Below are 26464 nucleotides of genomic sequence, written 5' to 3' on the forward strand. Positions count from 1 at the left end.
TAATTTGTTTTATTTGTATATGCAGAGAATAGGAATCAGTGAGCTGATCACCAGATGTGCAAAGCATATCTTCAAAACATATCTTCAGGTAAGTTAATGCTATGGTACATTGACAAGAATACCATAGTACATACACTACCATTCAAAAGTTTGGCCTCGGTAAGATTTTTCTAAATGTTTTTGAAAGAAGTTACAAATACAGTAAATTATTATTTTTTATAAATATTATTTAAAATAAAAAATTTTACATAAAAAAAGTATTATTATTTCAATGCAGAATTTTCAGCATCATTACTCCAGTCTTCGGTGTCACATGATCCTTCAGAAATTGTTCTAATATGCTCATTTGGTGCACAAGAAACATTTATTATTATTATTATTATTATCAATGTTGAAAACAGATTATTTTTCAGGATTCTATTATGAATCAAAAGTTTAAAAGAACAGCATTTGTTTGAAATGGAAGTCATTATAAATGTGTGTGGTTTCACTTTTTATCATCCTTGCTGAAGATTTTTTTTCTTTTCTTAATTGCACCAAATTTTTGAACTATAGTGTACATAAATAGATATGGTAAAGTTATTTCTATATACCATGGTATTTACATGGTACTCTGTTATTGCCATGATACATTTTCAATAAAACCATGGCTGTACCATTGTACTTGTACTTTTTTTGTAGCTGTTGATTATTTATATATTTATTAACATTTAGCTTTGTGTTAATGTTTGTGATTTGCAGGGTGTGGAGCTCTCTGCTTTATCCGCTGCGGTGAGCCACTTCCTGAACTGCCTCTTGAGCTCTTTCCCAGATGCAGTGGCTCACCTTCCTGCAGATGAGCTGGTGTCCCGCAGAAAGAACCGCAAGAGACGTAACCGTGTTCCCGGTGGAGGAGACAACACGACCTGGGCCAGCCTAACACCCAGTGAGCTGTGGAAGAACATTACCTCTGAGGCACAGAGTTACTATCACTTTAATCTGCAATGGTGAGAACTAGTTATATATAAGCGGCCCTGGTTTTATTAACCTAGTATTCTGGATACTAAAGGCACTGATACACCAAGCTGATGGTCGATCAATGTCAGGTCGTCTTTGAGTGTCTGTCAGCTTAGTTTTTGCTGTGTGTTCTGCATCGTCGGCACTTGTTGAACGTTTTGTCCGTTTTTTTTTTTGCCGCGTGAGCATGTTGAATATGTTGACTCTGCGTTCGTTGTTGAGAGAGAACTCTGATTGTCTGTTCAGCTTAAAGGCCCACTGAAGTGCCTTGAAACACGCAGCGTTATTCAATGTGTTGACGTAATGTCCACTGAAACGGGAAGACAGGGTGGGACATATTGAGCAGCCCTCCCCTTTTTTAAGATCGCCAATAGCATTTTGCTAGAGCCGTTTATCTCGGCAAAGCTACATTTGACAGCCTTTTAGATTTAATATGAAACTGTGACTAAAGCAAAACTGCACATAATCATACCGAGGATGTGTAGTTTGAAAAGTGTGTAATTTATGGTGTTATCTCTTCTACTCGTCAGTGCTGTTTCAAGTCTGTCTAACCGTTTCACCTCCCAATCTCCTCCATATCGCTTTAAAAATGTAGCATTTTGCGTAGAGTTCAAATGGGTGATACATTTTGTGGTCTGCGCCGACTTGATCATATGATCCGCTCTGTGCTATCATGTCTCCTAGACTGTGTGTGGTGGTGACAAAAAAAATATGGAAAGCATATTTAAACTGTCTGAATCGCTTCCTATTTATTGCATTGTGCCATTCACCATATAGAAAAAATAGAAATAGAAAGAGTCATCTATTTATAGTGTAGGCGGCGTGACGCTTCAGATTCTAGAGAGCATTTGATTGGACAGAAAATCTGATGAGAAGCTGAAGTCCAGTGATGTCATCAAAATCAATGATTCATATTGGTGGAAGTGAGAGACCGTAAGTTTTAAACGCTTGAATCTTCTAAATGCGAATTGGAGCAAAAGATGTGTTTTGGAGCACACTAGATGTGTTTTGGAGCACACTAGATGTTTTTTGGAGCACACTAGCTTATAGATAACCTTATAGGCTAACATATTCATACTAAAAGCCAAAAAATTTACGTTTTGATTTCATGGGGACTTTAACGAACCAGTCAGTACATGAGAAGAAAAGCGATAGTGATGAAAGTGAGCAAAGAGGTAAAAAGACGGCACATATAGAAGTCCGTTCTAATTCTACGTACTCTTGCCTGAGGATTCCAATATGCATATATTTCATGGCTGTCTGGAATAAAGAACGTGATCAACATGATTCATATACAAAATGGTAGGCAAGTGCTGTTTTGTTTAAACATTGTATACCCACAGTCCTGATTTTGGTTTCCCTTTTTGATTGCAGAATATAGACTTCTGACATCTGCTAATATAGACAGTTATTTCCTCTCAAGTAGGAGCTCAACGTAGTTGGCTGTTGGCTATAGTATTTGCGGTGTGTTGAAGTGCAATTTTTTAGCCCAGACGCACGCAATGCGTGTTGGTTTGGTGTGTGTCGGGGCTTAATTGTGTTGTGCTTTTATGTTTCGCAGTGAAAGTGTGGACCAAGCAGTGGAGAAGTACGGCTTGCAGAAGATCACATTGCTGAGGGAGATATCAATCAAGACTGGCATTCAGGTAGTGCTGTTATCGATCTTGCTACGTGTTTTTGAGGTGCTCCGTCAGGCCGGTAGTGACAAGCCTTTCCTTTGTGCTTCCCCTGCAGATCTTGATAAAGGAGTACAACTTTGATAGCCGCCACAAGCCGGCCTTCACAGAGGAGGACATCCTAAATATCTTCCCTGTTGTGAAGCACGTCAACCCCAAAGCCTCAGATGCCTTCCATTTCTTCCAAAGCGGGCAGGCCAAGGTTCAGCAAGGTACCTTAAAACACATCATCAATGAACCTCCACATACAATGGTTTTGTAATGCTGATTGACGTGTCCTCGTTTTGTAGGCTTCCTAAAGGAGGGCTGTGAGCTCATCAACGAGGCATTGAACCTCTTCAACAATGTGTATGGAGCCATGCATGTGGAGATCTGTGCCTGCCTGCGCCTTCTGGCCCGACTCAACTACATCATGGGTGATCACCCTGAGGTACATACTAAAAACTGTTACCAGTCAAATGTTTGGTTACAAATGACTGAATTCGTTTCAAAAGAGTTTAAAAACCTTTAGATCTTATACTTCTGTTTAAATTCTTCAGATTAATTTTGTAGATGAATGTACACTACTGTTCAAAAGTTTGGGGTTAGTAAGATTGAAAGAAATTACAAATTTGTTTAGCAAGGATCCATTACATTGATCAAAAGTGACAGTGAAGATGTATAATATTACAAATAATGTTTTCAAATAAGTGCTGTTTTTCTTTCTATTCATCAAAGAATACGGAAAAATGGTATAACTGTTTCCACAAATATATGAAGCAGCACAACACTGATAATAATAAATGTTTCCTGAGTGTAAATCAGCAAATTAGAATGATTTCTGAAGGGTCATGTGACCCTGAAGACTGGAATAATGATGCTGAAAAATCAGCTTTGCAATCACAGGAATAAAACGTTTTTAAAATCATTAAAAGGTTTTAATACGTTTTTTTTTTTTTCCGTCACAAGACTCACACTTTACTGTTTTTGCTGTTATTTGATCAAATAAATACAGGGGTGCAAAAGAGACTAATTTCAAAAACATTTGAAAAATATCATCAACCTCAAACTTTTGATTTATAATGTGAATTTTCTACATATTAATTTCTTTACAAAACAATTACTTCTCAAAACTAATTTATTTATTATTTTGAAATAGATGCGAAGGGAAATCAGCTACTCCTTTGAACTATTATTCTAAAAATGTAATAAAAGAAAGAATGAGTAGTTTTGTCAAGACTAGTCATATCAGCTATTGATGATTATTTAGAATTTAGTGATGCTGATGCTGACCCCCTCTTTTCAAGGCTCTGAGCAATCAGCAGAAGGCTGTCCTGATGAGTGAGAGAGCGCTGGGTATTGAACACCCCAATACTATTCAAGAATATGTAAGTATTTTATTTTTGGTCTTGCTAGTTAAGATTCGTACTATAGCTCTTACTTTGAATAAACCCTTTTCTCTTAAAGGATTAGTTCACTTTATAATGAAAATTACCCCATGATTTACTCACCCTCAAGCCATCCTAGGTGTATATAACTTCCTTCTTTCTGATGAACACAATCAGAGTTATGTTAATACATATCCTGGCTCTTCCTACACGACTCCAGGTTAATAAAGGCCTTCTGAAGCGAAGTGATGGGTTGTTGTAAGAAAATTATCCATATTTAAAACTTTATAAAATAAAATATCTAGCTTCTGCCTGACCGCCTTCTGTATTCAACTTACAAAAAAAGCGTAACTTGCGCGACGTATGATGTTGGACGTAGCATATGCGCTCTGAACTGCTAGAGGTGTTACTCTTTCTGCATAAGTTGAATACGGAAGGCGGTCTGGTGGAAACTAGATATTTTACTTTATATGAAAAAAAATCCATATTTAAAACTTTATAAAGACCCATCAGTTTGCTTCAGAAGGCCTTAATTAACCCCCTGGAGCCGTGTGGAGTACATTGATTGTGTTCATCAGAAAGAAGAAGGGTGAGTAAATCATGGGGTAATTTTCATTTTAAAGTGAACTAATCTTTTAAATCTGGTGGTGTGCTGTTACTTTTTTAAGGGATCAGACACACTGAAAAAAACAAAACTAAAAACAGACAAGCATTGAAGAATCTAAGCAACCGCCTGAAATGCATTAACAAATACTCATATTGCTTTAGCAATCACCAAGCAACAGCTTGGTAATCACCTAAAAAACATACTAACAGATATACAGATCTGATACTGGCAAGAACCACATGTTCTTCTACAAACTACGAATGCAAATAATAAATGAACCTCAAACCACTCTTTGATTTTTAATGTTTGTTCTCCACAGATGCACTTAGCTCTGTACTGCTTTGCCAATGGCCAGCTGTCCACTGCCTTGAAGCTGCTGTACCGCGCTCGCTACCTCATGCTCATGGTGTGTGGGGAGGACCATCCTGAAATGGCCCTGCTCGATGTAAGCCTAAAACATTTATTTTGCCTTAGTGCTGAACCTGTGGTCATCTTTTCATTTGCAAAGAACTACAACAAATCAAGCTCAGAACATTTGGTTATGTAAACCCTGAATTGTTGACGAGAGGAAATTGAATTCCTGTGGTCACTTAAGTTGAGGCACGTGGAACAATGTGAACATCTCCCTGTGATCCTTTGTCTCTGACATAGAGCAATATTGGTCTGGTGCTTCATGGTGTGATGGAGTATGACCTGTCTCTGCGTTTCCTGGAGAACGCCCTGGCCATCAATTCAAAATACCATGGGATACGATCCCTGAAAGTAGCCCTCAGGTATGTATATCTGTGTAGAGTGACACAAGTTCAAATTAGAGCTGGGTATTGACACAGGTTTCACAATGCAATTGATTCGATTGCGATTCGATTATATTCAATATATGTCAATTTTTCTTAAGTAAAACAATCTCTCAACTGAAGCTGTAAAATACACTGGGAAATCTGTCAGTTGGTACATTTAAAGGGTTCGTTAACCCAAAAATGAAAATAATGCCATTTATTACTCACCCTCATGCCATTCCACACCCGTAAAACCTCCGTTCATCTTCGGAACACAAATTAAGATATTTTTGTTGAAATCCGATGGCTCAGTGAGGCCTGCAATGACATTTCCTCTCTCAAGATCCATTAACATTCTGCATTCGGTCACGCCATATTAAAGAATGCCAAAACTGCATTTATTGTTTGAATTTCATGATGCTGAAGACTTTTTCAAATCAAAAGTAACACAGCTTATTGCGATTATTGAATGAGAGGCGCGCTGCAAATAACAATCAGTGACTAAAAGATTGTTTCTTGGGTTCATAAAACTAGTATCGATTTAAATTGATAAATCAATTTTGTCAACCCAGCCCTAGTTCAAATCATTGGTGTCATATGCAGTCAAAATGTCTAGTAATGTTCGTCCTCTCGGTTCTTCTGCAGTCATCACCTGGTTGCCAGAGTTTATGAGAGCAAGGCTGAGTTCCGCTCTGCACTGCAGCATGAGAAGGAAGGTTATACCATATACAAGAACCAGGTATACTCAACCTAACATGTACAGTATATCAGACCTGCTATCCCATATAGATCGGACCTGATGTAATTTTAATGATGCATTTAAGGTGCAGTCAATTTACTGAAATTCCAGAAGATTTTGCTGCCAAAGAAAGTCCATTATCTATAGTGTAGCGATTATATAAAGCACCACTCACACAGAATTCACTATCAAATCATGCAGCCTTCTATTGGTCAATGCACCAAATTCATGTGATCAACTTGAAGCCGATGTGAAATCTACGTGGGGAAATGTTTAGCCCTCATGTGAAATTCCTGATGTTGTAGGTGAAAATTCACAAATAATGGTAAAGGGGACCACACAATTTTACAATAGGTTGTACAAACCTTTGAAATTAAAATAATTATTGACTATACAAATAAAAGGCTGGTTTTAATAATGAAGTTGTAGTATACCGATAATATCATAATAAATGTTAATGAGAACACAATACACTTGTGTTTAAGGTTGGTGAAGCTCATGAGAAGACGAAGGAGAGCTCAGAGTACCTGAAGTACCTCACACAGCAGGCTGTGGCTCTACAGAGAACCATGAACGAGATCTACAAGAACGGATCAAACGCTAGCATAATGCCTCTCAAAGTTAGTCACACCTCAGCCTCGATAGTGGAAAATTGTTACATTAACTTTTCAGATTTGTTGTTAATGGTTTATTTTTTTCTCTCTGTAGTTTACAGCACCAAACATGGCCAGTGTTCTGGAACAGCTTAATATCATCAATGGCATCATCTTTATTCCTCTCAGGTGAGTAAAGGTTTACAGTTTTGTTTTAGTCATTGTTTTAAAGTCAGTCTTTTAAATATTTTTCACTCTGGGTAAAATATTCTACAAACTTTAACTGAACATTTTGTTTTCAAACTATTTTATTTTATTTTAAACAAATTAAGCAAATAAAAGATTTATCAACATAATCATAAAACGTTTAATAGGCCTAACTATCCTTGTGAGTACACCCCTCACATTTTTGTAAATATTTGATTGGATGTTTTCATGGGACCACACTGAAGAAATGACACTTTGCTACAATGTAAAGTAGTGAGTGTACAGCTTGTATAAAAGTGTGTTGAGATATTTTGAGGGGACAGCAAATTTACACAGCCATTAATGTCTAAACCGCTGGCAACAAAAGTGAGTACACCTCTAAGTTAAAATGTCCAAATTGGGCCCAATTAGCCATTTTCCCTCCCCGGTGTCATGTGACCTGTTAGTGTTACAACAGGCTTGTTCGACTTCACCCAGCGATGCGCAGACCGATCGGCGGCTGACTTGAAGCAGTGCATGCCGGTTAGAAATTTTGTCCGACTTGAGGCAGCGCCGACGCCACGTGACAGTGACGTATGTCAACAAAGTGCCGCGAGAGCGATTCGAGAGCAGCCGGCGATTACAGCCGGTGCAGTTTCTCCAAAGCAGCTGCTCGAGGCTGCACGGGCTCTGATGACGACACAGCCGTTCCACGATTGGCCAGATTCACAGCATGACAGCGATCACGTGTGTTTCGTGTTTATTCTAAAACCTTCAGCTCCACTAATGCGCACAAATCTGTTTTTTATAACAGTAAAACCTCCTTTCATGTAGTTGCGATGTTATATTGTCATGTTTATCAAAATATAACTGATTAAAAACATAGACCCCACTTCATTGATAGTGTAGGCTTATATGTTGAACTTTATTCTTGTAAAAACACACGCTGTATTAAGCAGTGCATAAAGTATTACATGACAATAATGTCTCTGAAACATCTGTGTATTGCCAAATATTGCATTTATTTCACTTCAGCTGATAAAGTGTGCAAACACAGCGCGAGCGTCACCGCGGGAAGCAGAAAGTGTCCGACTTCATGTCTGTGTTTGCAGCTCCTCCCCGCCTGCACGCGGCTACTCTCGCCGATCAGTTGCATCCAGCCGCAGCCGATGTCGAACACACCTAACGTCTCAGGATTGAATGGGGAGTAGGTGTGTTAAGTTTGGTGTTATAGCCTTCACTCTCTCTCTCATACTGGTCACTGGAAGTTCAACATGGCACCTCATGGCAAAGAACTCTGAGAATCTGAAAAAAAGGATTGTTGCTCTACATAAAGTTGGCCTAGGCTATAAGAAGATTGCCAACACCCTGAAACTGAGCTGAGCACGGTGGCCAAGACCATACAGCAGTATTCCAACATGATAATGACCCTAAACACGCCTCCAAGATGACCATTGCCTTGCTAAAGAAGCTGACAGTAAAGGTGATGGACTGGCCAAGCATGTCTCCAGACCTAAACCCTATTGAGCATCTGTGGGGCATCCTCAAACGGAAGGTGGAGGAGCGCAAGGTCTCTAATATCCACCAGCTTCGTGATGTTGTCATGGAGGAGTGGAAGAGGACTCCAGTGGCAACCTGTGAAGCTCTGGTGAACTCCATGCCCAAGAGGGTTAAGGCAGTGCTGGAAAATAATGGTGGCCACACAAAATATTGACACTTTGGGCCCAATTTGGACATTTTCACTTGGGGTATACTCACTTTTGTTGCCAGCGGTTTAGACATTAATGGCTGTGTGTTGAGTTATTTTGAGGGGACAGCAAATTTACACTGTTATGCAAGCTGTACACTCACTACTTTACATTATAGCAAAGTGTAATTTCTTCAGTGTTGTCCCATGAAAAGATATAATAAAATGTGAGGGGTGTACTCACTCTTGTGAGATACGGTGTGTATGTGTAAGATATCTATCTCTCTATCTCTCTCTCTATCTATCTAATCACTTAATTCAAGCAATTCATTTCTTCACACAGCCAAAAGGACCTGGAAAATCTGAAGGCTGAGGTGCAGAGACGGCAGCTGATGCAGGATTCTGGGAAAATTGAGGAACAGCAGGGTAGTCCATTAGAGCTGGATGACAAGCTGCCAGTGGATGATTAACAAACCCAACCATACAGCCCCTCTCCATATGAGGAGGACACGATGCAGCAGCCATCTGTTTGAACCTGTGGACCTGAGAACTGAGCTGTCTAATCTAACCAATTCAATTTGAGCATAATGGGAAAGGGAGGACCAGGAACAGGCAACAAATAAAGTGTACAGAGTGTAGTTTGTAGCTGTAAAGAGAATGAAAGCAGATGTTTTACACGTGCAATTCAACAACATGACCCCTCGCGGTTAACTAGAGGAGTAAACGGGAGAGAATGTATTTCTTCCTCTGTGAGTTTGCAGAGATGAGGCTGGAGGTGACCAAGGATGATCATGACATTTGATACCAGAGCCTTATCCATCCATCATCCCCATCTCTTACCTTCTCATCTGAGCCCAGGATAAACCACAATCCGTCCCAAACCAACCCTTGAGTGTAGAGAGATCCTAAAAACACACCTCCCTATCTGAAAACTCAGGTGATTTCTACACTGCGCACCAGATGAGAGACGTTCACCGTATAATTCAACAGAGATAGACATATGAGAATCATGGGCTTAAGAATGTACACTTTAAAGGTCTGGTCTTGGGGCCGAATGGTAGTATTATGTCCCATACGTTATTTCAGCGCTCGCTGTGGCTGCTGCCTTTAGACAAAATCGGATTACTGCAACTTTACAGATGCGTGTTCTCAACCAATCATTTTAGATCGGTGGCATCTGTAAAACAAGGAATCTTTTTGTAAAAGTACGAAAAGCCATTAGATCTTTCATGTTAACGTTAATTTAAGCCATGTATGTTTTATAGAAAGCTGTATAAAGCTTTGTCGTTGGGATTAGACAGGTACTTGATTCATTTTGATTTGAGATACTGATTTGAAATGTCCAGTTTGAATTAGACTGTTGTGTTAACTCTTTTTCACTTAAACGTGTGTGTGTGTGCGCGTGTTTATGTTTGTATGTCTCTTTGTGGTTGTCCATGCTAGTGCAGAAACGGATTCAGAGGATTCCTCCAAAGCTGCTTCAACAGAATGACATTGTGATGATATTTTTATACATACATCATTGGTAACGGATGGACTCTTTCAACCTGTTAAGATGAAGATGGTGAAAATGTGCTACTTATACTATACTGTGGTTTTCGAGATAAGATCAGTATATTCTCCAGGATAATTTAGCACACCGTTCAGGATCTTGATAGACTCGTGTTCCTCCCTAGCAGTATTTATTGCACTTTCCAGATGTAACCTACCAAAAAAAAAAAAACGATCAAGGATGATGTGTTTGCTTGTATACATGCTTTGTGTGTGTCCTGCAAATGTCAAAATTGTTGCTGTGTATGAAGCAATATGCTGGAACTAAGTGCACCTTGGTTTATGCACATGGATGCAAGAAAACTGCTAGTCTGGTTGTATTTCCCTATAAAACAAGTAAAATTGTTTAAAAAATGGTTTGTCTCTGAAAATTGGTGGAGAAAACAAATTTTACTCGCAATTGATATTTATGAGCAAGAATATCTAATTGTGTGTGAGATTTGTGCCTATTTAAGATTATTTATGTCAAAGTTTATGCCCAAAAAGTTGGGCAACTATTTGTTTTAGTTTTTTTTGTCATTTCTTGGCCATCAGTTGATGATTTTTTTGTAATCCGAAAGCTGGAATGTTGGACAGAAGTCATTGAATGTCTACTTCAGTACCCTTAGGTGCCACATGGGTGTGCTGTAGTCAATATATTAACACTTATTGATAATGGGCATAAACTCAATTTTTGATGTTACATTATAATAATCTATAAACTACATGTGAAACAAAACAAGTGCTGGAATTGAAAGTGGAGTTCAATAGTTATGAACAACCGTTACTTATTAGGTGCATAACTAATTTGCTGGTGACGTGGTGGTAGCTTAGTGGTTGAAGCTCTTGAGTTGGTAACAGATGCATCACAAGTTCAGTGGCGAATAAGTATGACCTTTGAACTAAAGAGTTAATGTGAAAATCCTGTCTCTCTGTTCTTGAGACAGGTACTTAACCTCAGGTTTTTCCTGGGCCGTAGTTTATAAAAAAAATAAGTAAACAATCTACAGTCAAGAATGTTAAATATGATCTCAATTGAATATCTTCAAGCCTCCATAGTTGCACATCTCATAGTGTACAAACCAGTAGATCAAAACCGTTTTAAATTTAGCCGCAAAGTCATTTTCTTAATAATGTTCACCAAATCTGTGACGTGTTCATTTTATGTAGCAAAGCAACATGCCAGTTCAAGATTTTCAATAACCGCTTGCATGAAAAAACAATTTAATGTAATTTAGATGTTTAGTATTTTTTTTTAGAAAGGTTTGAGTTGTATTGACATCAACGATGCAAAAACAAAAATAGCTGGTATTTTCATGCATTTTCCTTTTTGAATTACAGTCTTCAATTTGGAGTGTCTTGAATGACTTCCTGGGTATAATATTCTTCAAATTACAGTTTAATCACAAAATGTTTCTGTGTGAAGGCCTGCATATGAAACAAAGAAAAAAGTTTATTTTTTGTTTTTTTTTTATTGTTGGAAGAGAACTGATTGGGCAATTAAAAAAATGTTCAGAGCCTTTGGTCATTTAAATATCTTATGTCAGTAAATTATTTGCTACACACCAGTCTTAGTCGCAATTAAAACACCCGCCACCCTCAGTCTGCAACACATTTTGTTACGTTTGCTGTAAAATAATCTGCACAAACCCATTATAAACTAGAACGTAAAAAAAAAAGTATCTTGAGTATATTGATTTAGAGCAGTATACAGTGCTCAGCCTCTATGTCATCTGGTGTCTAAAAAACAGATCACCTTGTATTTTTTTCTTTTTAAAAAACAAGGATATCTATGGATTTTTCTTTTTTTGTTTTGATTTCCCTGTTTTTGACATGAAATGTTTGTCATGCCCTTTGTGTGTCTGTTTTGGTTTCTTTAATGAGTGGTACCTTAATGTCAGTTCTTCGAAATAACAATCTAATTATTTTTGGTCCGAGTATCCTTTTGTATTAAAATGAATAAAGAAACTTGAAAACAACATGTGATTATATTCATTGAAATATTGTGTGTAGTGTGTTTAAACATAGAACATTTACTTTTTGTTTTCAATATTGTTTTAGATGAACTGAAGTTTTTATTTATATATAAACTTAATTTAGGTTGTAACAACAAATGGATATATCAATGTAAATCATTTGCTTCAGATGGCTGGGAAGTTACAATCAAAGCCTGAATATAATAATAATGTAAACTTGAGCATGACACAGGTGCTGTTTTGACTCTCACAAACAGGTCACGCGCTCTGGTTGTACCCAGATTAAAGTCACTGATGTGGGTCATGTAAGAAATCATTTTTTCACGGTCCATTTTTGTAGTTGTCTGCAATACTAGGCGATGAGCTGAATATGTATTCAAGTAACGCCCACAGTATTTGAAAGGAGGGTGTGAGAGAGTGAAGGACGTGCTCGCCTCCGCCTGCTGAAGTCAGCCCATGCGCGCTCCCGTGCTATGTAGAGGCGAATGCAGCGCTGCAAGGAGGCAGACCCCGAGACTTCAGCCCCCCTTTTCAACACGAAAATAACACGTATTTCGTCCCTTACGACCGTCTTCTGAGGAGTAACATTCTGTGCTAACTCTGTAGGGTAAGAACATCCCATTTGTGTCTCTCTTTGCGGTTATGTTAGATAAAGAGCTGTTGTGGATGTAATTTGTGCGCCTCCTTTTCTCGGTGTCTCAAAATGGCGGACGCGGCCGTTGGAGGAATACTTCAGCTTCTGTTTTTTCTTAATTAGTCGTGAATATATCGACAGCTCCAACGGTGTGTATTGTGTGACTGTATGTATTGCTATAAATACAAGAAATTACCAGCGTATGTATGTAGTTTTAGCGGCTTGTTAGAGGTCTATGTTGTCGGCGAATCAACACGTCGTTTCATCAATGTCATGTTAGCTAGCAACAGTTGGCTAACGCCCGTGTCAACATAAATCTCTATTTTACCATCTATAAACGTCACATTCAAGGTTGACCTTGCCGTATCCACTTTGGTTTGGGTAAATACATAAAAGTTACATCAATCATATGGTCGTTTTTTGCATACCGGTTGAGAATAAGGGTGATGAGGGCTGTGTTTCAAAACCTAGTGAACTTCCTACCTAGACAGCGGATTCGAGGTTAGATATGATCGATAGCTAATAAACAGACATGTTTAGTATTCAAACGAGCTCTAAATCGTCAAACATCTTGGTTGTCTTAAACACAATTTGATGCTTTACCTAGACAAAATATTTATTCGTTTACTTCAAGGTTACATGAAACAACCGACGTGTTTGGCAGTTATTAAGGTCGTTTGCATATAAAAGCTGCCGTCTGGGCTGAGCTAAAGGTTTGGACCAGTCGGACCGGTACCTGTGTCGAGCTGGTCTCAAATGTAGGTCAGCTGATTCTTTGCATGCAGACCCGATACTGCTCTGTCCGTTGGCACCCTGTGATGATCTGTAATGTTGTGATGTGATTATCACTCCTGCAGAATTTGGCCATCTTTCCAGCCCAACGCTGTAGGCATAACGTTAACTATATCTTGCAAGCAGTTGTAAACATGCCGAAGAGGCAGGTGTATGCATGTTTCTTATAATCAAGGTGTGAATGCCTTGAATAGCCTTAATGTGGTACCTTGTGTACTTTGGATGTACTCTAATCGTTATGGTTTAAGCTACTGTGCCAAGTTTGCTGAACACTCCTTCTAGTTGTTTGACAGATGTCATGCATGGGGTTGGTTGCAACTTTCAAGCATGTTATGGCTTGGATGAAGTTGACCAAATGGCATAATATATACAATACCGTTGAATAATTTGAGGTTGGTAAGACTTTTTAATGGTGAGAAATGATAGTAAGAGTCTTCTTTCAATCAAAAACGAAGACTGCATTTATTTAATCAAAAATACAGTAAAAACTGTAGCAAATAGACTTGCATGAACTCGTTTTCTATTTGTTTTGTAATTTTGTTCTTTGGTTTTACTGTATTACTGTTTCTTTCTTCAATATTTTTTTTTTTTAATTTACATTACTTACATACTGCTTCATTGTGATCTCAAGTTGATATTCAGCTCACGTCTGGTCATCTTTTGAACTCTGTGCCTTTCAGATGTGCTGCTACTCAACATTCCCTTAGTGGAAATGTACTGTGATCCTGGCAATTCCATCAAGGGAATGTAAGAAGTGATTACTAGTCCAAGCTTTATTGGCCGGCTGTCTTTACCAGCTTGCACAATTCCAGAAAGAGGGAAGTTTCCCTTTACCATCTGTCTTAAACTAAAGAATCTATTGAAATGACAGACTTGCAGGACTGTTTTAGGGATACACAGGAAATGATGGGGACAGATTACACTTATTTTATCTTGCAACATTAGTGTTATATTAGTCTAGGCCAGGTCCTTGTTGAATATCTCATTGTCTTTATACAAATAAACAAACAGCGAAAACCAGAATGCAGCAGATGCTAGATTTCTTTTGTTTCATTCTTTGTCTTAATAACATGCTCTTGTTAGTGCATTGGTCTTTTTATAGCAGCAACGGATAATCACTACCGGACTGTTTTGCCTCAGTTGTGTGGTTCGGCTGCACACAGACAGACGGTTGCTAGAGACCCCTCCAAGCCCTTGGCTGAAATAACGCAGGATAATTGTGTGTTTGTGGAGTCCCAACAGGCAGTTTGTAATGACTGGGATGGAGGTGCATGGCATGAAGTACTGATTCTGTGGGTTTGGTGCGCTCACTGGATGTGTGTCTGCAAAGAAGAGGCTATAATGCGTTTCAATGCCAGTGGGGATCATTAATGCATTCACCATGGCAACTAAAAGCTCTGCTGTTTGATGTGTGAAATGTAGATTTCAAGATGGTGGTCAGCTGGATGGATCAATAGCATCTTGTCCCTGTTTTGATTCTACATGCTGAAATGGCCAGGATTATATGTTATGGCTCAGTTTGGTACAAAGTATGATTAAGACCTGGGCGTTTAAGAATTTATAAGCTTATAACTACTTAGACTGCTTATTTGTGGCCTGAACCTGCTTCTCTGACCTTAATCTAATTTTCAAAGATTACAGTTAGTGTTTCCTAAGCACTTTCTCATATGAAATTGTTCTTGAAGCAATAAATGTAGTGCCTCTAGTAAATTGGGTCTGCTTGAATTGGATGTCCTCAGCTACTGTTAATGTTTTGCATGGCAGAGACTGAGAAAGCTACTATGACTTTACAGGTCCTATTTTAATGAAACGATCCCAAAAAAAAGAAGGGACGAGATGGAAGATAAAGAGCTCTTCTTGCTCTTTGCATATCATTCACATTCCTGGCAAGGTCTGGTGTGCATCACATGTAACGCTGCTGGGATTGGCAAGCCTGCGGAGGCTGTCATGACATGCTGATTTTCTCTGTATTTTTCAGTGATTATCTGATCTATTGTAATGACAGGCCTGTCAGCATATCAGAGCTTCTCGAGTTGTTCATAGTTCAAGTGGTGCTTAGGTTCTGGCAATTTACAGATAAATGTTTGGTCCAGCAGGTCAATTGCTGATAAGGACAGTTCTCTTATTCTTGTTAATAATATTTAGTTTGAAAGCACATTAATTCACTGAACCGCTCTTGTTTTTTGGTCTCAACTCAGGCTCTCTCTGGCTCAGTGCTGAACCTGTCAGATTTATGTGTGGGGAAATGTGTGGAATGTTTTTAAGTCTTTAGGGCTCGGTTGCAGAATTCACTGTGCTGCTGCCTTGTTCATCATGAGTAGTACCAAAGACCACCTATGAAAAGAACCAGGTCTCTAAGGAGCTTGTAGTGTTTCTTTCACATGATAGAACCGACTCTAATGGAATTATGCTCGTCAGACATAGCCAGGGCTCGACATTAACGCTTGTCCGGGACAAGTGGATTTTTTGAAGGGGCAAGTGAAAGAGAATTTTACTTGCCCGACGGACAAGTAGCCTGATAAAACGTCATTAACAGAAATAACTAGGGAATCACCCAAATGCAAGAATGATTCTGCATTCATTATTACTGTAAGTGGCGATTGACAGTGAATGATAATTATGTATAATGAACTGACGGTAACTAACGCACTGTTTACGCTTGCACAGCCTCTCGAGGAGAAATCGAAACATATATGCACCGCTCACAGAGAAACTCAGTTAACACACTGCTGTAAAAAATGTAGAAATGTGGAGTTTATTTATATTTATAACATGATACAGTTGCAATGTCACATTACCAAGAGTGCTGTTTTCCTGAATAACATCACGACTGAAAAGGACACTGATTTCAAATGACAGCTCCATAAACAATTATTAACATTAAGTCACTTACATTTTGATGCAATATTGAGTGTTTTTGTTCTATTTCAGCAGCGAAAATAGTTCCAAAAGATCACAGCAGAACGAGTATCACAGCAACAACGTGTTAGTGAATGATTCAGCGTTTTGAATGAATCGATAGAATCAAAGATTCGATGAACTATTCGTGAACGACCGCCTCATTCTTGAATGAATCAGCGTTTGAACAAATCGACTCAATGACTCACTCATTCAGACGGTCACCTGCCGCCACCTACTGGTGGTTTAGTTTCATCTTTCCAACATTTCTTATTTGTATATTCAAAAAATATTTAAAACAATCTCATAACATTATTTAATGCAGTTGTATTTTTTCAGTGTAAATTATTTAATTTGACTGGTAACCGCCAGTGTCATCTTCTAATTTAATTTATTGATCCAATTTAAGAATATAAAAGGAAATCTGAATCATAGTCTATATTTAAAAGATTTGGGGAAAATGCCCTTTATAAAAGGTAAAATATCACAAATATGCATATGTCAAAGCTGATTGAACACTGGTGAGAATATTGCTTCAGAATACATTTTATTTACAACACACATTTTTTTTTTCTTTTTTTTTTCGGACAAGCACATTTTTTACTCAGACAAGTGGATGACAGATTTACTTGTCCGAAGGACAAGCACGTGAACATGCTTATGTCGAGCCCTGATAGCGTAAGCGTTTTGAACTGCGCGAGGTGTTACACTTTTTCCGTAAATTGAATACAGAAGACGGTCTGCCGGAAGTTAGAAATTTTACGTTATGAAGTTTTAAAAATGTATATATCCTTACACAAACGCATCGCTTCAGAAGGCCTTTATTAACCCCCCTCAGCCGTGTGGAGCAGTTATGATGGATATAGATGCACTTTTATGTACTTCAAAAACAGAGCAACATTCACTGCCATTATAAAGCTTGGAAGAGCCAGGGCATGTTTTTAATATAACTCTGATTGTGTTTGTCTGAAAGAAGAATGTCATATACACCTAGGATGTCTTGAGGCAGGGCTCAACATAAATAAAAAATACCCACTGGCCCCTGGGGCCAGTAGATCAAAATTTTGCTGGCCCCTTCAATATTTTTATTGTCCCTGAAATAAATATAAGGAAAATTTTCCATTAAGCTGTATGTATTGTATACATTAGGATTAATCAATACAGCAAATGGAGTACATGAATTAAGAGCTAGAGAGCCCCTGGAGACATGCAAAAATAACCAAATTGTCATTGTAACTGTTTTTTTTGTATTGCCTGACCAGTAATGTTAGCACTGTGTTTGGCTATATAATGTGTATCTTTGTTAATTGTGTGTATATATATATATATATATATATTATTAGGGATGCAACAATACAGTTAGTCCACGGTTCAATGCATACCTCGGTTTTTACCCACGGTTTTCGGTTCTGTTCGGTTCTGATGGCTTGTCACATAAATTTTGTTATTCTATTCTTAGGCGACAGGAACCGCAAGAGTTTAAAGAGAAAAAAGACTATTTTTTTCTTGCAATACTCTTTCTTTATTTTACTTAAAAGAATTGAAAAACCTTACTTAAACTTAAAACTTTACTTAAAAAAAAACCTTGTACACATTCCTAGTGTATTGGATAATATAAAATAAATATATATAAAGATTTACACTGGCAGCTCAGAGCTGTACAGCAGCATTTAAGTATGAAATTGAATGAATGAATGAATGTAAAAATAAAACACTACATAGACTTCACTATAAAATATACCCTGATTCTTATTAAAGCTACTGTATTAGTTTTTCAGTCAAGAGCAGTGAGTGATTTTCTCTTTGTCTTTTGTTGTTGTATTAACATTAAAGGGATATTTCACTCAAAACTGAAAATTCTGTCATCGAGAAATGAATACAGGTTTGAAACAATATTAGAGTGAGTAAATAATGACAATTTTAGAGGTGAACTGTCCCTTTAAGGACCGCGTGTTCACTGGCTGCGCTGCTGTCAATTTAAGACCTCTACACATCTAATATACAGACACGATTGCGATTTTACTTTCACTTTAGACATAACCGACTGTGTCTATGTTAACCTTGTGTGTATTTGACAGTATTAACGCAGTAAGAAGACTACTTAGTCCAGTAATCACGTGTTTGACAGGCTTTTAGTGCGCGCGCTCTGAAAAGCACATGTTAAAACCGAGCACGCGAATGAAACCGGCAAGGATTTAAAACGCATGCAAATAATGAACTTTCGTGATTGTGAATAACTATAGTGTTCCGTGAGTATAACTCTACCACTAACGTGTGATGTGAATGTATGTCGCGTTGTTCAGTATTGGGATGGAGGCAAATTATAGAATTTGTAGAAAAATAATTAATTAAATGCGAAACCGGAAAAACCGCAATTCACAAGCGCGTATTGAACCGTGAATGCCGTACCGAACGGTTCAATATTATATTGAGAATTGTGGCATCCCTAATAAATATAAATATAAATATATATATATATATAACAAAAGATAAACAATTAACAAAGATACACATTATATAAGATATTTTTGGCTTCATTTAGCCGTAGTCACGTGACAGGTGTTTTGAATCACGCTTCGGATCGTTCGACTCTAAACATCTGCGCTTCGGATCGCGCAAAGCTTCGGAACTACAGTTTTGCGTCAGCCATCCCTGACGTGCACATGAAACCGAAAGTATAATTTACTCGTCTCGTTTCGGAGCGCGCGCAGCCTTTGGAATGACACCCAAATTCACTCATGACACAAGTCAAGCACTCGCACTTTGGATCTATCATTTATGAGCAAAGTTACGGTGATATATTAGCTAGCTAGTTGAGTAACTTACCTTCGACATGCTACATCGGTGAGGTACTGAGAGCCAACGTCTTCGGAATTCTGTATGACGGTATGACGTTTGTTTTGCCTTTGCGGATGGCCAATCACTGGCCCGACATGCTCTTTTACTGGCCCCGGGCCATCGGGCCATTGCTTATGTCGAGCCCTGCTTGAGGGTGAGTAAATCATGGGCTACTTTTCATTTTTGGGTGAACTAACCCTTTAATCGACGATCTGTAAGTTTTATCGATTAAATGTATTATTGCCAATTAATCGATCAATTAATCGTTAACATCCCTAGTACACTCTAAAAAAAAAAGGCTCGTAATCATAGGGGAACCTTTTTTAGTGCTATATAGCACCAATTTTGGTGCTTCAGTGGTTCTTCAGCGGTTCTTCAGAGGTGCTATATAGCACCTTAGTCAAAGAACCTCTGAAGAACCGCTGAAGAACCACTGAAGCACCAAAATTGGTGCTATATAGCACTAAAAAAGGTTCCCCTATGATTACGAGCCAAGGACCATTTTTGGTGCAATATAGAACCTTTTTTTTTTTTTAGAGTGTAGTGTTGACACGATACTGGAATTTCTAACTTTGATGCGATACCTAAAAAAGTATTGACATTTGATACCATATTCAATACCACGGGGGAAAATGCTGTATATACTGTCAAATAGATATTTTTAATATAATTTATTTTTTTGTCCGTCTATTGAAAGTCTAGGCAATTAAAAATTTCTTCTGAAGAGATCACTTTATAATATGATACAGTTTTTAAGCTTTTTCCTCATAAATGTTGATCAATTACCATTACAATAATCTCACAAATATTTGTTCACTAATTTTGTTGCAATAGCTTACATACAGCACAAGGAAGCTTGATTTCAAATTGAATTTAAAAAGACGAGTAAACAGTAATAAAATAAGAACAAATAAACAAATTGCAAACAATAGCACAAATAAATACTACAATAGAAAAAAGATACAAATGAAATGGACTGCTTGTTTTTTGCAGGTAGGCCTAGGTCTTCCAGTATTCAGGTAAGAAACTGAATAAAAAAAAAACTAAGTAATCAAATTTAAAATAACATTGGATAATCTTCATTGTAAAAAAATAAATACAGATGAATCCAATAGAGTTACACAAGTTAATCAGTCAAGAGCAGTAATTGATCGTTTGTCTTTTTGTAGTTAGAAAAACAAATAACTGCTGTCCCTTTAAGACATGACACACACATGGAACCCAAACACTGTTCCTGTTACACATTCTTCCTGAACTGTTTACGACTGTATTCATGTTAATTATCAGCAAGATAAGCATTGAGACATTTTTGAGTGTATTTGACCATTAATAAGCTGGGAAAAGGAGCTCATTTTTGCACTTGTATGTCAGAGGCGGCTTTATCATGGTATGTGTGTGTGGCTGTGCGCTTAAGAACCCGAGCACGAAATATGCAGGAATGAGTAGAATTATGTGCCATCCCGTGTGAAATTCAGACCGGTCACACCAACACTAACACACTGTCATAAGGAAAACTCCAGCAGAACGCACCGACACGTTCTCCGTGTTCAGAGGGTTAACCAGACTGAATGAGAGGAGGCGGGTGCGTGTCAACTCGCTGTCGGTCGGAGAGGAGAGCGCAGCTGGTATCGATACTGTAGAAAAGTTTCAGATATTTCAGTATCGATACATATCGAAATATCGATATTGTTGACAACACTAATCCCTAGTAATATTATTCAAGGAAACTGTTAGTAATAAAAACAGCAATAATTTAGGAGCAGCAAATGGTTTTCAGTTGTTCTTGTTAAATCTGTTGTTTGAATAACATTAGACATTAGGGATGGGCGATATCTTATCGTTTGCTATATACCGGTAAAAATTCTCCCCACGATAAGAATTTGTCTTCCCGCGATAATAACGATAAAGCCCTGTTGATAGCGCGACCCATCCGCACCGTGCCACCGCTGGCCGTCTCTTGATGCTTAAAGCGTTTACTTTATGATGGCCGCGGTGGCTGCGTTCTAGGGCTGTGCAATTAATCGAATTTCGATTTCGATTTCGATTTTGCCTCCCAACGATCACCAAAATAGTACAATCGAGAAAAAACGATTATTTTGCCATGTTCAGTTTTGCAAGAACATTCTTATTTTGTCTTGCGTTCTGAATGAAACGCGCACGCTCTCATCCGCCCCTCCCGAAGCCACAAACGTTCTCAGATCGTGAGTCTCGTGTGCATATCATCCGCTGGAATTTAAAAACTCGGCGCGAGTAAAGATGGCAGAAGGAGGGCAGTTACAGCAGCGTTTGGTGAGCAAAAAAGGCAAAACCAACTCCGTTGTCTGGAAACAGTTTGGCTTCGAGGAATCAGACGACGAGCAGAAACATGCTACGTGCAAGATTTGCTACATGGTAGTGGCTGCAAGCCTGCAACGCAAGGGAACACCACGAATTTGTTTAACCACTTGAAAATTAAACAGATTGACCTATGACAATCTAATAAAGAAACAAAAACTGACGAGAGCAGGGGTGCCGTGTAAATGAGAAGCCGCGCGCGCTGTGAGGAAATGTATCTCTGTGCGCTCATCCGAGAGCGCGCACACATCTCTCAGCGCGCAAATATTGAGTTCTCTTTCAAGTCTTGCTCTTGAACAGACAAACTCACACAAAACGTATGTCAACATGTCCATCTTGATGAGTATCCTAGCAGACATAGTCTGTATATGCCTTAAGTGAACTTTATACAGTCGATAAAGACGACGCATATCCGATCCGGATTGAATAGCTTTTGTAAGTTTAATAGGATTCATCTTTAATTAATGCACTCAAATATGCAATGTTATTTTACATTTGATACATTTCTGTACCTGAAAACTAATGTTAGACGTACCTGAAAAGCATATCTAGCCGAACCATATTGTTGATCTTATTTATTTGTGGTTATCATTTTTACGTGAATACTTTTATACTTTGATTTGAATATACGTTATATTATTTATTTTAATAGTTCAAAAAGTACAACAAATGTTACAATTTCAATTGAATTGTTGAAAGGTGTATTTTTAATAAATACAACACATTCCCAAAGTCATGTGAAATAATCGTGTTACATAATCGTGATTTCAATATTGACCAAAATAATCGTGATTATGATTTTTTCCATAATCGAGCAGCCCTACTGCGTTCGTCAATTTGTTAAGCTGAACGGGGGTTGGAGAGAGATTTGTCTTCTGGTGCCACCCGCAGCACTCGGTTCCCTAAGCGCCGCGCAATGGGAGCGGCGGCACTGAATCCGCATCTCACGTGCAGAGCGAAAACAACTATGGCTGAAGCTGCGGAAGAGTTCATAGCTAAACGACTGGCTACCTGAGGGCAATCTGAACCTGTACATACAGATGTATTTTCACTCGCTGAGCACTTGGACTGAGCGCTTGAGAGATTCGCTCTGTCTCAATCGATCGGTAAAGCACACTATTTCAGTTCATCTCAATGAATGCGCAGTGCATTTGACGCACAGTAAACACTAGTGTGAGGCGCGACTGAGAGCGCTCAGTGTTTCACACACACTCAAAGAGAGAGTCTTACACAACACAGAATTGACGTGCTACATGTAAACAATATCCTTTGTTGTATTTTCCTGTAAAATAATGGCGTTTATTTGGAATTATTCAGCCTTTCATGAACAGGAAGAACCGAATGCACAAACGGGAATCTCAATGGCTGGCTTGCACCTATTACGGTGCCTGTTTTGATTTCAGCAAATCAGTTTGAATGAGCGCTGACAACGTGATTAATATTCATGAACCCAGAAGCTCATTATTCCTTAGTGCAGTTTATTTTTATTAGTAGAAGAATTTGTGGTATTATCAACTCAAATTACTGAAGTTCTATCAATAAATCTTTATTTTCAACTTTTTTGTAATCTGAAGACATTTTTGGGATAATTACTTTAGCTGTTTCTGCTATTTTTACCACTTGCACCATGAGTGTATGAATAAATACAGAATCAGTTTACATGTAAAACTTGTCATTGATTTCAAAATTATTATTGTTTGTATTGTGTGATGTTTTTTAGCACAGTTGCACTATTTAAAGATTACCTGCACTTTTACAGAAGACAATTATATCTGCAACTTTTCCATTTCTGAAAAGGCTGGTGTGGAATTTTACATAAAAAATAATAATTAATTATATATATAATATATATATATATATATATATATATATATATATATTTTTTTTTTAAATGTATTATAGGAGCCTATTTGATGACATGTACGTTTTACTTTAGATCATTGTTTGTTTTTCTGATACTCGCAAGAATGCATGCAGCTCTCACTTGTATCCAAAAACATGGGGAATGATACTACATTTATCGTCATTGATATCGTTATCGCAATAAATACTAGAAAATATCGGGATACATTTTTAAGTCCATATCGCCCATCCCTATTAGACATCTAATACAGATGCAGTATTTTGACACACATCAGATTTAGTTTGTCCCATCTAGGTCTGGGAAGTATGAAAATATCCTTTTCATGCCAATGATGATATAGTCTCTAGGGATGTTTTTTCCCTGACCGACAACAGACACTCATTTAACGATCATTAGATGTTTAGTTTTATGTGTGCAAGTAACAACAAGAACACAAGGATTCATACAACGTCACACCCCACACATCGTTAATTAAAGTTTGGTCATATTGCCCAACGCTTTTCCCATCTAATGGAAAATTGACTCTTAAAGGTCCCATGGCATGGCATTTTTCTATTATTTTATAGTGTTTCCTGAGGTGTACTTATATTGTTAGTATGATTTTTACATCATAAAATGTCATAATTTAGAAATAAAAGGCATTTTTTCTATACTGCTGTTTGCCCTGTGGCTGACTGCCCTGCTTCAAGAGGCGTGTCTGCTGTGAGACTTCAGGAAAAACGCCCACTGTTGTGATTGGCTGACATCTTTGCATTTTAAATGAGCGGAGGGGGCGTGGTTTAACGAGGCACGAGCAGGCACGAGTCTGCCAGAGACAGATGGACCTGTGTTCACTTCACATCAGTTCTCTCAGCATGTCTCAGTTCAGGGTGAACTGTTGTAGTTACTAGAATATACTTCAGGTTATTAGTTTATTTCTAGTCAGAGGGGCTGTCACTCATGTCAGAAAGTTAGTAAATTATGGATCAGCGCTGACTCGAGACGCGAACCGTTTAGAACGATTCAGTCCGATTTGGTGAACTGGTTCGGTTCACTAAAAAGAACCGATTCAAAAGAATGATTCGTTCGCGAACAGGACATCACGGAGACGGAGCGATTGCTAACAAAGTTATTTATAGTAACTACTGAGTTATGAGAGCGTTGTCTGTCAGCGCGAGTTTATTGTGTTTGTATCTGAGAGTTCTGAATAAACACGAGTCCCAGTCACACCGAGTCCTCTTCATCATTATTCTACCAACTTTGTAACACATGCAATGTACCATTACAGCGAGATGAACGAGTTAGTAAGTTTGATTAAAGCATTATTTCTAGATATGTTCCAATCATATGAATAGCGTCAGTGATGCGCATTGAGTAACTTACACAGCGCAAACAAAGACACAACAGCAGTAATCGAATGTAATCCAGTTTATTGTGGGGAAAGCTAGCTAGCCTAGCCCAGATACCCTCACGCTTACCCCCCTTCTGCTTAATCTCACGCCGCGTTTGGTGCCTCCGCTGTGGGCCAGATGCAGTACTGGGGGTCGGGGATGTTGAAGGCCGAGCTTCGGCGTGTGTGAGGTTTATCTCTAAAGATGTTACTGCTGATGTTAAACAGAAAAGACTGTATGCACATTTTAGAACAGATAGACGCGACGAGGACGTACAAAACACTGACTCACAAGATAGAAAACACGAAAACACCGTTCTGTAGGGAGAGAGAGAAGCCGCAGCGTGTGCACGAATAATAAATAATTAGCTACACATCAGAAATCAATGATCACAGATCAGAAGGAACTGAAGAAAGACTTCTGTTTTCATTTGTACATCCAAACACTGAGAAACTGCCAGTTCACTCGTTCACAAGTAACGTTAATGATCTCTCGAGTGTTTGCATGGGCGTGCCAGATTCTCTGGGCGGGGGAAAGGGAGGAAACCGTTCCTGCTTGGACGTCAAACCAGGAGGCTTCAGGATTGGCTCGTCTGGCCTGTCATTTTCTCAAAGGCAGAGAGAGACAGCCAGAACTCGGTTTTACACCGATCAACATTTCTATCCACTTGGGGACAATATTCAGGCTAGGGGAACTCATATTAATGTTGAAATACCTCATAAAATGAAAATTTCATGCCATGGGACCTTTAATGTCCTTTCACACTGGACGCGATTTTGACGCGCGAATAAATTGCGCGATGGTTTTATTTTTTGATAAGCTGTTTGTGTAATAAGTGCTTCCACACCGAACGCGAATGTGCTGCGGCAAAAAAACTGTAATTTTTTTTCATTTCGATGTCGATTTAAAAAAAAAAAAAAAAATTTTTTAACACTTGCAGCGACAGAAAAGGTTTAAACCAATCACATACAAGAAAACAAATGTCACGAAATGTCCAGTTGATGTCACTAGCCATTTAGTCAACATGAACCTTTGCCAGGTATCGCATTTCTCATGAGATTACAGCTGTTTGCCCACTGTAGACTACAGACAACGATAACATCACCTTTTGAGTTAAAACTAGTTGATTTTCTAACCTAATTGTGTCCGCGACTATGAAAATTTAATGTGTTTCATCAAGTATGACTGTGGCACTTAAATGTTTACATTGTGGCTCAACTGGAAATGCAGCACCGTACATTTGAAGTAAGTGCGGAACCGGCCATGGTAAAGTTTTAGCTCCTGTACAAGATTAGCATACTCCTCTTCAGACTCTGTTCTTTAAGACTGGGTGCACCCGAAACCTTCTTTTCGGTCTTTTAAATAAAATGAAAAGCTCGTCTTCACTGGATGATGAAGTGTCCGTGTTTTCTCAGCTGTTGCCGTGAATGTTTTGTATTGTTGGAGCTCTGAAACGTCACAGACATCGCCAACTCGCATCGCGGCTGATGTGAATGGTTTTGGCGCTAACTATTCGCACACGAAATATTTGTTTTTCCGCTTCGCTTTTTCGTTACACGTCCGGTGTGAAAGGACCTTTATGCATTAATACATCAATATAT

General features: G+C 38.4%; 2 protein-coding genes across 6 annotated transcripts in view; both read left to right on the top strand.

The window, feature by feature from the left end:
* The window catches only part of cluha (clustered mitochondria (cluA/CLU1) homolog a), a 29654-nt gene extending 18973 nt beyond the window's left edge, over positions 1 to 10681 (top strand). For all 4 annotated transcript variants that reach the window (XM_079824244.1, XM_079824243.1, XM_079824245.1 and 1 more), the window contains exons 15-26: positions 26 to 88; positions 742 to 986; positions 2558 to 2642; positions 2731 to 2884; positions 2963 to 3102; positions 3959 to 4039; positions 4966 to 5091; positions 5298 to 5419; positions 6068 to 6161; positions 6647 to 6781; positions 6870 to 6943; positions 8971 to 10681. In XM_079824244.1, coding sequence (XP_079680370.1) covers positions 26 to 88; positions 742 to 986; positions 2558 to 2642; positions 2731 to 2884; positions 2963 to 3102; positions 3959 to 4039; positions 4966 to 5091; positions 5298 to 5419; positions 6068 to 6161; positions 6647 to 6781; positions 6870 to 6943; positions 8971 to 9097 — 1446 coding nt within the window. In that variant the 3' untranslated portion in view covers positions 9098 to 10681. The remainder of the gene's footprint in view (positions 1 to 25; positions 89 to 741; positions 987 to 2557; positions 2643 to 2730; positions 2885 to 2962; positions 3103 to 3958; positions 4040 to 4965; positions 5092 to 5297; positions 5420 to 6067; positions 6162 to 6646; positions 6782 to 6869; positions 6944 to 8970) is intronic.
* Positions 10682 to 12589: 1908 nt separating this feature from the next.
* The window catches only part of pafah1b1a (platelet-activating factor acetylhydrolase 1b, regulatory subunit 1a), a 46754-nt gene continuing 32879 nt past the window's right edge, over positions 12590 to 26464 (top strand). The window contains exon 1 of one of the 2 annotated variants that reach the window (XM_079824262.1): positions 12590 to 12740. The gene's annotated coding sequence lies outside the window, so the exon portion shown is untranslated. Of the gene's footprint in view, positions 12741 to 12812; positions 12917 to 26464 lie in introns of those variants that run through there. The other variant, XM_079824263.1, reaches the window with a different exon arrangement.

Source organism: Gobio gobio (genome assembly GCF_949357685.1).
Source record: "Gobio gobio genome assembly, chromosome: 8".
Taxonomy (NCBI): Eukaryota; Metazoa; Chordata; class Actinopteri; order Cypriniformes; family Gobionidae; genus Gobio; species Gobio gobio.